Source organism: Solanum verrucosum, unplaced genomic scaffold (genome assembly GCF_900185275.1).
Source record: "Solanum verrucosum unplaced genomic scaffold, falcon-dt-bn FXZP01000261.1, whole genome shotgun sequence".
In the NCBI taxonomy this organism is placed as follows: Eukaryota; Viridiplantae; Streptophyta; class Magnoliopsida; order Solanales; family Solanaceae; genus Solanum; species Solanum verrucosum.
In genome coordinates this window covers 14259785-14272981 of record NW_026019969.1, presented here as the reverse complement: position 1 = coordinate 14272981, position 13197 = coordinate 14259785, and the positions used below count along the sequence as shown (strand labels likewise).

Genomic DNA, 13197 nt, shown 5'->3' with positions numbered 1-13197 from the left:
AATAATAAGACAAAAAAAAAGGCAAAAAGAAAAAAAAAACGTCAGCCGTCGAGAAAAATGAGTTAGGATTAAATAATTATAGTCTTTTTAATATTTGAATAGGACAAGGTACATAAATAAAAAGATAAGACTTTGTCAGCTGGAATATTTCTATTATAGCTACCCAGCTCAACTGTCTTGCAAGTTGTACATACACGATATTAATAAATGTTGTCGTGTGGATATTGTGCACGACTAATTGTTTATAATATCTCAGATTAGATATCATATTATTTTAATAGATATTGTGTACGACTAATAATTGTTTATAATATCTCAGATCAGATATCATATCATCTTAATTAATTCATCCAGAGAGAAAATTAAGAGTTTGAAAAAAAATGGGAAATACATTTGTAATTTTGAAGCCAATTATTCATGGTTTAATGAAAGCTGTTGGAATGACATCCCAGTTAGTGGAAATAGAACCAGGAACTTCAATGCATTTTTGGGTTCCAACTAAATCCATTCATTCAAACAACAAATTATCAAATAAACCTCCAGTTTTATTTGTTCATGGATTTGTTGCCAATGGAATTATGACATGGCTTTTTCAAATACTCTCTTTAAGTTCAGATTTCGCTGTCTACGTCCCTGATTTACTTTTCTTTGGAGATTCCATCACTACTCGTCCTGAACGATCAACAAGTATTCAGGTATCATATTGATCATCTTATCTAAAAATTTAAACTGTTTGTTAATATGTATAATATTTTTAACTATGGATTAATTAATTAATTAATAAATAGGCGGAATGTTTAGCAAAGGGAATGATGAAGTTGGGTGTGGAAAAGTTTTCTGTTGTTGGGCTAAGTTATGGAGGAATGGTTGGGTTCAAGTTGGCTCAAATGTATCCTCACATGGTTGAATCTATGGTTATGTCAAGCACAATTATAGAAATGACTGAATCAATTAGCAATGCATCTTTGAAGAATATTGGGTTCACAAATTGGCCTGATTTTCTTTTGCCTAAAACTGTCTCCGGAGTCAAAGTGCTTCTATCTATTGGTTCTCACAAGTTGCCATGGCTTCCTGAATTTTTCTACAAGGATTTTCACGAGGTACGTAGTTAAATTTATTTAACTAATACTCATTTCAGATTTAATTAATCTGCTGTTATTAGTATACATGATTGTGTTTGATGATCTAATGATGAAAACGTCTAATTATGATCCAAATAGCAGCTTTATGTTTACAACTATTTCAAGTAAAAAATGGATTGAGGAAGAAACCGAAGCAGCTCCCAAAAGATAATTAAAGTTAAAGTCAAAAGTCAAAAGTGGACAAACAACTTTATTTTGATGTAATTAGACTAGGCATCTTAACTCATGTGCTATAATATCTTTTTGACAATTCATCGTCATTAGAGATACAAGAACCAGTTTTCAGTGAAATATCGAAATGACAGAATTTGATTATTTGTTTTTACCATCGGTAGAGACGATCCTAGAATGTTGTCTATGAATTCGATAGAATTTCAATCATTTTAGTTTAAATTTTATATTTATTTTGAAAGTTTATTGCATATGTATATAAATTATTAATATTAAACTCAATAATTTAAAAAAATTAAAATCTAAAATCCAAAAGTTGACTTAATATGAAATAGAAAAACTAAATAACTCGTGATGTAAAAGAAAATATCTATGTATAAAAGTCAAATTGACGTGTTTGTACTATAGTTTTTTTTAATAGTAAAACGTTGTAAAAACAGGCAATGTTTAGCAATAGAAAGGAGAAAGTGGAACTTCTTGAAGCATTAGTAGTCAATGACAAAGACGCCACTATTACTGCCCCTAACTACTCTCAGGTTTGTCCAATCTTAATTTAATGTTTCATTTATTTTGAATAACGAAAAATCAAATTGCCTAATTTAACAGCCATTTTCAATTTTTGTAGTCATTTTCAAGATTTCTCCCTGATCTCTTGATGATGAAAGTAGTATTTATTAATCTCTTTGTTTACTTTTTCACGCAGAGGATTTATATTTTATGTGGAGACGACGATAAAATTTTTAATACGACATTTTCTGATTACATGAAAGAGTAAGTCCCTAGCAACTTTGGGAACTATATGGCTGAGCCTAGATTTGTTGAACAATTTTGGAATTCAAAATTAATGTTTTAAATTTATTTATCAAATTTATCGAATATTTAATAAGAATTATTTAAAATGAGTGCAGGAAGTTGGGAAAAAATACGACAATTCAGTATATAAAGAATGCAGGACATCTAGTTCAATTGGAGCGACCATGCACTTATAATCATTATCTCAAGAAATTCCTTTCATCTTCGTGAAGTGATTCTTCATGCGAACATGAACATGTGACAAAATTTAAGTTATATAGGGTAGTAATGTAATGAATCTATGTTAATTATTTTTGTGATGTTAATCGGTATTATTACCTAGAAAATAATTGTTATCTAGGTAATTGTTGGTGTCTTTAATTATTCCTTAAAGTAATGTTGTTTTGTTCAATCGAATGTATTAATGTAAATTTAATTTGTTAATATCAAAAATCTTGATTGAGTTTTAATATAATGATGTTCTTTAATATCGCATATTAGAGTTACTTAACCACTTGAGTTAGTTTTCATGATTTTTACTCAAATTGACAAATGGTAATGAATAAATATCGACCGATTCCTATTTTGTCCCTAGAATTTGTTTGAACCACTAGTATAGCATGGGTGTATATTTTCAAATTGAAAAATATATTGGAACTTAATTAATGTGATCATTGATCAAAGTGTTGATGCTATGAATGATAAAGGCATGGATCGAGTTGAATCTTAAAATGGAATATTATTATTAGAAAAAAAAAAAGAATTACGCGCCTTCAATTTTTTTGCTTTTCATTTTTTGCCATGTCATTTATTAAGGTGATATTAAATTCATACGAAATGAAATTAGAGGGTAAATAAACGTCCATGTAGTTTAAGTGTTAAAATAAGTTATGATGTCAAGTTCGGGTTTTTTTTTTTTTTAGAAAACACATAAAAAAACCAACTTTAAGAAAAGGAAAAGTTGTTGTTTTACTTGTGGAAAACCAGGTCATCATGCAGCTCAATGTAGCAGAAAAGTTAGAAATGACAATGAAAAAGGTTATCCTCCCAAAGCTAATTTAGCTAAAGGAGATGAAATTATTGCAGTTGTCATTTCTCAGGTAAATCTTGTGGCACATGTAAAAGAAGACTCTGGGGCTACTCAGCACATCTGTGCAAATCGTGAAGCATATGCCTCCTATATACCATAGGAGATGACAGTGAAGTAGTCTACCTTGGAGATTCAAGAACTGCTAAAGTCATGGGTAAGGGTAAAGTGCTCCTGAAACTCACTCTGGGAAAAACTTTAACCCTTATGGATGTGCTACATGTTCCTACAATACGAGTAAATCTGATTTCTGTAGCTTTGCTAAATAAAGCTGGAATCAAAGTGATTTTTGAATCTGATAAGATTATATTAACGAAAAATAATGTGTTTGTGGGAAAAGGGCTATTGTAATCAGGGACTCTTTGTACTTAATGTTTTTAATAACAATGCATCTACTTCTGCTTACATGGTTGAGTCTATTTCCCTGTGGCATGATAGATTAGGACATGTTAATGTCTCATATATTAAGAACATACAGTCTCTTGGTTTAATACCTGATTTAGATTCGAACAATTTTGATAAATGTGAAATATGTGCTGAAGCTAAAATTACTAAAAGATCATGTTTTTCAGTAGATAGAAAAACTGGATTATTATCTTTGATCCACACTGATTTGGGTGATTTGAAACAGACTATGACTAGAGGTGGTAAAAGATATTTTGTGACTTTTATTGATGATTTTTTCAAATTTACTAAGTTGTATTTGCTTAGAAATAAGATCGATGATGCATTTGATGCTTTTATTGCTTATAAGTCTGAGGTTGAAAATTAACTTGGTAGGAAATCAAGAGAGTAAGATTTGATAGAGGTGAATAATATGTATCTTAAAATGTTTTGTGTGAAAAAGAAAGAATTATTCATGAAGTAACCCCTCCTTATTCACCTGAGTCTAATGGAGTAGCTGAAAGGAAAAATAGAACTTTAAAAGAAATGATGAATTTCATGTTAATTAGTTCTAATGCTTCTGATAATTTGTGGGGTGAAGCTATATTATCTGCATGTCACTTACAAAATAGAATTCCTCATAAAAGAACTGGTAGAACTCCTTATGAATTGTGGAAAGGTTATAGAGCTAACTTGAAATATTTTAAAGTGTGGGGTGCCTTGCTAAAGTTATGTTGCCTGATCCTAAGAAGAGAAAAATAGGTTCTAAAACTATTGATTGCATGCTTATTGGATATACTGAGCATAGTGTTGCATATAGATTTCTTGTTTTGAGAAGTGATGTGCTTGATTACAATACTATTAATGAGACAAAGAATGGTGAATTTTTTGAACATATCTTTTCACTGTATGATAAAAAATTTCATGCACCTGTTGAAAAAAATAATGAGAAATTCACTAATATTGAGGAACTGCGAAGGAGCAAAAGGCCTAGAAAAGAATATTTTTCTTATGGAAATGATTTTCAAACTTTTCTTGTTGACAATGAACCTTTAAATTATTTTGAAGCTATATCTTCTTCTGATGCTAAATTTTGGAAAGAGGCAATAAAAATTGAAATTGATTCAATTATGAAAAATAAAATATAGAATTTGACTAACTTACCTCCTGGTGCAAAGCCTATTGGCTGTAAATGAATTTTCAAAAAGAAACTTAATCCTGATGGATCTATAGATAAATATAAAGCTCAATTAGTAGCAAAAGGATTTTCTCAAAAACAAAATATTGATTATTTTGATACATTTGCACCAGTGACTAGAATTTCTTCTATTCGAATGTTAATTGCCTTAGCATCAATTCACAAGCTTTTTATTCACCAAATGGATGTAAAAACAGCTTTCTTAAATTGTGATTTAGAAAGAAGAAATTTATATGACTCAACCTGAGGGATGTATTAGTCCTGGACAAGAAAATAAAATTTGCAAATTAATTAAATCTCTTTATGGCTTAAAACAAGCTCCTAAACAGTAGCATGAAAAATTAGATGAAGTCTTATTGAAAGACAATTTTTCCTCTGTTGAAGTGGATAAATGTGTTTATACCAAAATTGTAGACAATGATTATGTGATAATATGCTTATATGTAGATGACATACTTATATTCGGTACAAGTTTAAATATTGTGAAAAGTACCAAATTAATTTTGTTTACTAATTTTGATATGAAAGATCTGGGTGAAGTAAGTATGGTCAAAATGTGATTGATAAAGTCTCTGATTTACAATTAGAATTATATGATTCATAGAAATATTATATTTCACCAGTAATTTTGTAAATTAAATTTTATCGATCTAAGTTTGGTTCATAGTCCAAAGAGACACCAAATCTATTACATTTTGTCCTGAAAATTCAGCAAGTTATATTTTTATAAAAATCTTTTGAAATAAGTGGGGGATTGTAGGCAAATCTTTTTATTTCAAAAGATTATTTTATTAAATGTATTTACAAAGCCAATTAATTAAATTGTTTTGAAATTGTTACTTGAAGAAATGGCAATTACTTTTATTAAGGCAAGAGTTTATTTCATCACTTACTTCCACATGCCACTTTGCATGTAAGTGCTTGGACAAGTGGCATGTGGTACCATTTCCCTTTTACCCTATAAATACTATTGCTTCTTCTTTAGAAAAGTAAGCAGAGAAAACATTCTGCTGTGTTCTCACTCTCTCGTTTCCTCTCTTTTTAATTGGGTTTATTTTAATTTATTAATGTTTATTTTATTATTCCTCTAATAACTTGCTGATGTCAATTAATTTGCTGATTTCTATATCCTCTATTTAAGATAGGGAAGTACTTGTTTAATTATGGGGAAACATTTTACACCGTTGAAATAGTTTCTTAGGACAGTGCCAAACACGACTCAAGTATTAATTTTATGCACTATTATTATTATTATATATATCATCGTAATAATTTTATCTTATTTTCAGGACTACCATTTTACTAAACAATAAAGTTATTTATTATTATTATTGTGATATTTAATTAATTTCCCCAACAGGGCTGGGTATGGGAAATAAAAATGGATCCATATTTAAAATTTTAATTTTAAAAAATGCATTTGTAAATAATTACTTAGTATAAATTAATTTTAAGAAGTGTTAAAGAAAAATTTGTGAAAATAATTAATAATAAAAAATTAATTAATGACGTGGTGCTGATATGGCTATGTTGTGGCACTTACATGGCTATGATGTGGCAAGTGAGAGTGGTATAATAATCTCAGAATGACTTTTAATTCACTTCAAAAATATTAAATGGTATTTAAACGTCTGTATAATTTAAGTACTAAAGTAAGTTATCCGACCAAGTTCAATTTTTTTTTTTATGCATTTTCTCAAAAATTTATGGTACATCATGTTATTTCACGTATTTAGGATCGATGCCATACTGGAATAATTATATTTTTAAAAAGTATTCTAAACTATTTATTTTTAAGTAAGCTTATGTCAATATGAGATAATTAATGCGATTGTAGCTTGACAGTTCGCCCGAACTGCGAAAAATCATAAATTCACATACATCATAAAGTACCTACTAAATTCACCGATATTTTTATTGTGATTTGAATATTTTTTAAATTCGCCGATATTTTTATTGTGATTTGAATATTTTTCCATTTTTTGAGTAAGGAGTATTAATAACAAACAGGACCAAACGAATATAGAATTTTTTATGGATAATGTTAAATTATCAGAAAATTAAAAAATCTATAATATTTTTTTTATTTTAAAGTAAACTAATTATTTCTTTTTAGTTAAAATATATTAAAGTTAAAAAGATAAAATGTTTAAAAAGGTAAAATAGCATAGATAAAATACGGCCAAAATGATTTTTCCATTTTTTATATAAGTAATGATTAAAAAGGCTAAAAGTGTGGAAACGTGTCAAAAACTAAAATAGCAGGCACCAATGCCTTCGCAAATCGCAATGGCGCAACTTTATTCGTTGAATTCAAATAAGGTGGCTGGTGTCCGTGTCTCTCCTATTTATATGTATTTCGTATACGAATTGGCAATACTCGGATAATCCAAAGCGCAAATCTCACACAAATCTGCAAAATCAAAAATATTTTTTTTTATCCAAAAGTAGGCAATGGAAACGGTTATGGAAGATGAAGAGTACAATTGGAGCGAAGTGAAGCTTCATTCTCTCATACCCGTAGTGCCGGAGCCGGAGCTCGACAGAGAAACCGGCGAACGGCGTCGCGGCCGTGATATAGTGATCGCTATAGATCATGGTCCTAACAGCAAACACGCTTTTGATTGGGCCGTTACACACCTTTGCCGTCTCGCCGATACGCTTCATCTCGTTCACGCCGTCTCCAGTAAGTTCGCATCCTTATGAATCTCCGTTTTAATCAATTGATCTTAACAACATTTGTTAATATACAGCTCTATTTGTTGCTAATTTTGTTTCAGGTCTGAAAAATGAGATTGTTTATGAGGCTACACAGGGACTCATTGAGAAGCTTGCTGTTGAGGCTTTTTCGGTTGCTATGGTTAGTCTTTCTATGTGGCTTTACAGTAATTATGTGCAGATGGCAAATGATTTCTGATTGAAGTATTAATTATCAGTGTTTGGATAATCTATTAAAATCTTCATTTACTCTGTATAATAATTAAAACATTAGTTTGATTTTCCAATTGGATTAATAAATCTTTTCGATTGTACCTTGGCCATTATCTAGTAATGTTTGTATTACTTATCATATATGATAAAAATGATTAGGATAATGCAATTAACAAAAGTGATTACCCTTGGCCATTCTCACAACTACATTCCTCAACCTGATTAATGTAAACATCAAAATTGATCTACTTCTCTCATAAACCGTGTTGTAATAACTAAGGCACCATTACATACCGCCAAAACATTTTCTGGAAAAAATGAACCACCTCACATTTGAACATTAAAGGTTCTCAAAAGATTAAAGAGACACCATTTTCCCTCGCAACATGGAAGATACATGCTGCAAAATTCTTGAAGATGAATATTTAAGGACCTTCCGTAATTGACATAAGAAACAATAGTTCCTTTGAATATTTAAGGACATTCAGTTGCTTGAATAAGGAATGTTTCATGTTAGGAAATATATATAACTGTTTATCAGAAGCGAACTTTAACATGTTTCATCACGATTTGATTTAGTGGTCTTCTTCTGAATGGGTTTTCATCTTGATTATTGCTTGAGAAGCTTTAGCTGCTCATATGTAGCTTTACTCTGCTGGAAAATACCATGATTCAAATGGTTTGATGGGTTTATTTAGCATGCATGCAGTGACGGAGCCAAATTTTTTAATTAGGGGGTTCAAAATCTGAAGAAATAGACACACGAAGTAGCCTAAGGGGGTTCAACATCTACTATATATACATAAAAAAATATTTTAACCATGTAAAAATAATATAATTTTCCGCCGAAGGGGGTCGGATGACCCCCCTAAAGATAGGGTGGCTCCGCCACTGCATGCATGTAAGTTTTCATAACTATATACCATGAATTAGGCTGCGTGTGAGAGTTGATTCTAGTCAGGTGCCCAACCTGTTACTCATTGTTTTGAGCTTATAAATAGACACACGAAGTAGCCTAAGGGGGTTCAACATCTACTATATATACATAAAAAAATATTTTAACCATGTAAAAATATATAATTTTCCGCCGAAGGGGGTCGGATGACCCCCTAAAGATAGGGTGGCTCCGCCACTGCATGCATGTAAGTTTTCATAACTATATACCATGAATTAGGCTGCGTGTGAGAGTTGATTCTAGTCAGGTGCCCAACCTGTTACTCATTGTTTTGAGCTTATAGCTAGTTTTTATTTTTATAAGTCTAGAATTTGATTAGCAGTCATAAGACATCATGTTCTAAAGCCTTATGTCCCTGACTGAGACGTGACCCTGAGGGGTTGAAGATTTTCAGAAATTTATCTAGTTGTTGCTTGAATGATACATGTGTCTTTAATTTTCTAATTATTTTTCTTAGTTATTTCACACATGATATGTCATTTCTTGCAAGTTTTAATTTGTTATGCAACAGTATCTTCATGAGTTTTCTCCATTTTTTTCGTTTATAGTTCTGTTGACAATTGAAATATGTGCAAGTTTGGTTTTGCTAGCACATTGGAAAATATTCTCATGGCATATGCAACATATGCACTTCCAGTTCTACTGTGGAGATATTTTTCTTGCCGATTTTCCACTAGATATATTTTTTTTCATTTTAAAGCCTTAAGGCCATGTAACAAGAAGACCTTTTTTCATCACAGAAGAATGTATTATAAACCCTGAGAGAAGTTTGCAATTGTTGGTTTTATTGAATTTGAACTTGGTTTCATTGAGTTTGACCACATGTAAACCAATAATCTCTGTAGTTCTGGTTTCATAGGTATAATTTCTAGAAGTTGATAACATAGTAAACTCAATTCTTTGGATTCATGTTGAAATAGGTGAAGACAGTGGCTAGGATTGTGGAAGGAGATGCTGGAAAGGTAATTTGCAAGGAAGCAGAAAGGTTGAAGCCTTCAGCTGTGGTTATGGGAACCAGGGGACGTGGCATAATCCAAAGGTGTCTATCTCTCTCTCACACACACACACACAAACACCTGTGTATGCATTGGTTACTAATTGGTTGTTAAGTCGATTACTGATTTTTCTGGTTAATTTCCCATTAGTGTACTGCAAGGAAGTGTCGCTGAGTATTGCTTACACAACTGTAAGATAGCACCGGTCATCATAGTTCCTGGAAAAGGTATAATGTTTACACAATTCTGTTCTTTAGTATTGGTTCGTATTTTCTTTTTTGAATATGAAGCGTAGCAAAAATCTAAACTAGTCTAAATTATTGCCAAAACAGAAGCTGGGGAAGTCTCTGTGATTTAATGGAGCTTTCAAAGTTTGAGGAACTTACTCTGAATTGATGTCCATCCAAGTAATGCTGATTAGGATGATATAGTGGCAGCAGCTGTATTACTAGTGGCAGGTTCTTCCTTTATAATGTCCGTGCTTATATAAAAAGCTTATGCTATCATTGATGTAAAGTATTTTTATCTGGTTTTAAATTGTGCTTATTTTATGTCTTCAGTATTTAAGTTTGTTTATAATACCAATTTATATTGTGAATAGTTGCTGATAGCAGTGAAAAAACTCATCTATATACACATTGGATAATGTTCCTAAGAGATTGATGACTTACCATTTGTGCTGGAATACTTTAACAATTTCTGTCATGAAGATGTAAGACATCACTTATAGACCCAAGAATCATATAAGCAGGAAAAGCATAATTCAAGATCTATCTGCTTAGCTCCATTAGAAGGATTCTGAACTAAATATACTAATTTAGATATCCCGCTCGTTCTTATTCAACTTAATCATTGTACTCCACCTCTATTCTATGGGTATTTTTATAGTCTTAAAAATGACATTTAACAGCCAAATCAGCCATTCCAGACCTGCCTTGCCTGTGTTCTTTCAAAACTCCACCAAAATCATGTCTAGTCCAATCACTTTTCCCCTGCTCATACTATGAATAGCACCCTTAACCTCCTCAACTTTAATACTTCTACAGTACCCAATATATCGATGTCTCTCGAAGTGCTCCTAATTACCAAGCACAATGTTCCTGTCCTCTTCTTCATTCAAGAGTTTGTGTAAGTATGTCTGTCATCTCCAAGTATGTCTGTCATCTCCGTCTAATGAGTGCCTCTTATGTTCATAGATTCTAGAGGGATTCTTTAAGAAGTTGAGAGCTGGGGAAAGGGCATAAACATAAATGTTATGTAAAATTGTTGGTTCAAGTGTGCTGTACTATACACCAGAAATTATGAGAACCATCTTAGAGTTTTAGGAAACAATGATTCTATTCCAAAAATAGCAGATTCTATAACAACATTCTGCCTTTTCGAAGACAGAGCACTCGTGGCACACACTTGGCCCTTTGCGAAGATTTTAAGATAAATTGATACTACCTAGGAAGAACCACAAACCAAAAGCTAGCTATTGAGATGGGATAGCCCGAGGCTATATAAAGCTCACATTAGCACATTGCAATACAGATGGGGGACTCAAGTCCCATTCCTTACAATGGACCAGAATAAACTACAACATTCTGCATTCGTCGTCCTCGACGGCTCTACACTTTCACTCTACCACAAGTAAATAGCTCTTTCCAAGGTAGCCATTTTTTAGTCAGGTGTCCAAGAACCTGCCACTAGCTGTGCGCTAGATGCTTCTAGCCCCGAGTGGACATTGCAATACTGGTGTCAACATCCATGGCACGGTGGGTGGTGACTGGCTCCTGATAATGTTGATACAATCTTGGGAGAACCACACCCCAAAAGCTAGTTATTAAGGTGGTAGAGCCCAAGGCGGTATAAATCCCACATCAACATATCGTAGCCTTAGTGGGTCCTGAAAGATAACAAGTAAAACCATCTTTCAGCATCTATTCCGGCAAGAAGAATCCAGTAGATTTTGTCTGCAGAAGAGGCCAGGTCCCCCTTGTTCACTGAAAGTGAAGGTAAGCAATTGTTTTAGAACAAAGAAATAATGGCGAAAGGCACAAGATGACATATACTAGGCCCAATAGTGTGCTGCCTGGTCTCGGATGAATGCCTCTGATTTGCTCTGAACCATCAAAAATGAAAAGATACCCTCCTGAACATAATGGACTATATTCCATTATGCTGAATGAGAGATTAAAAACAACAACAAGGTCTTGCAACCCCCCTCCCTTCAACCAAAAAAAGAAGGAAGATGCAAGCACGAAAAAAGAATATAGAGAAAAAGAAACTCCCTCACTGGTGGAGTGGAGTAATGAGTTAGATTACATGACAAGCAGTCACTACTTCTAGTTTGCTTAATGATAATCCACAGGAATCCATTCTTTTTGTATTCAAAGCCACCAATATGGCATCTCCATGTATCTCATCAGTGGAACTTGGATATGATTTTGAATATCTTTCAATCCCTTGTATAAACCACATAAACTACTTATTTCTTTGTCCAATCGATTAAAACAATATTTGACAGACTGATGTGAAATATAATGATGCTCTAACTACAAAGTGCATTTTAATTCTGTGATATTAGCATGAGCTGCCATATGATTAGTGACTAATTTTTTATTTTTTTTTATAATAGAGAAGGAATTAATCCTAATAACTAGTGGTTCAGATGTCTCAATATCACCAATTATTTTGAAAGAGAAAAAAAAAAGCCTTTTTTCTCTAGGTCTTTATCGACACGTCTTATTCTGTCCCAAAAGCAACTAGGGTAGCCACTATGGTATTTTTTTGGCTCCCTTTCAGTATAGTCATGGAGATGGAGTGCTCAACATTTCCATTCAGGTAATAGTCAAAAGAGTAACAGCTTGTGCCACTTGATGAGTATGACCCTTAATAATCAGTGTTTGCAATTTTTATGCTTATCATAGAGCTATAATCGACTCTCTTAGTTAAGAATTCTGGAAGAGGATAATTTGTACCTACAACTGACACGAAAGTAGAAAATAATATAATCATAAGCAGTTTTGATTGATTACAAACGTAAGGTACAATACTACTATAACGACAACTACTTCTTAGTGTCAAATAAGATGGGGTCTAGTTGGTTATATGAACACTGACCAATTAGGTATCATAAATGACAGTAAATAGATAAATATGGATATCTTACGAAGTACTACACAATTTATTTAGAGTAATAGAATAAATAATTAAGCTATTGGTCTGGTTGAGAGATTTCAGCTGATTTATGTTGCAACCTAGTGATAACTTCATGTCCAAACAAATTATTTCTGAGATTCAAATTTAGCGCTCGACACTAGTCCTCAGGGATTTCTTGGTTATGAAAAAAATGAACAAATTTTGCACTTCTGTTCTGATGCAGTTTCTTTCTTTTACATCTCCAGGAGTTGATTTTGTGTGCCTCTATATATATATAGATGGAAATTAGATTTATGTATATATAATTTTCTAAAAATTTATTTTCTTTTCTAGCTTCTTTATACTAGTGGCATGATTGGCTGCAATTGTGTTTTGATTAACTGTTATAGAGAAAGATA

General features: G+C 32.1%; 2 protein-coding genes across 2 annotated transcripts; both read left to right on the top strand.

Annotated features, from left to right (window-relative positions):
• The first annotated feature begins 299 nt into the window (after positions 1 to 299).
• LOC125816714 (uncharacterized) lies at positions 300 to 2336 on the top strand. Its single transcript, XM_049496338.1, has 5 exons — positions 300 to 695; positions 789 to 1100; positions 1754 to 1849; positions 2017 to 2084; positions 2222 to 2336. Exons 1-5 carry the CDS (start codon positions 381 to 383, stop codon positions 2334 to 2336), a joined length of 906 nt encoding a protein of 301 aa, XP_049352295.1. The 5' UTR covers positions 300 to 380.
• Positions 2337 to 7152: 4816 nt separating this feature from the next.
• LOC125816699 (universal stress protein PHOS34) lies at positions 7153 to 10253 on the top strand. The gene is made up of 5 exons (XM_049496324.1): positions 7153 to 7460; positions 7555 to 7634; positions 9581 to 9699; positions 9806 to 9882; positions 9988 to 10253. Exons 1-5 carry the CDS (start codon positions 7229 to 7231, stop codon positions 10011 to 10013), a joined length of 534 nt encoding a protein of 177 aa, XP_049352281.1. The 5' UTR covers positions 7153 to 7228; the 3' UTR covers positions 10014 to 10253.
• The last annotated feature ends 2944 nt before the right edge of the window (positions 10254 to 13197 follow it).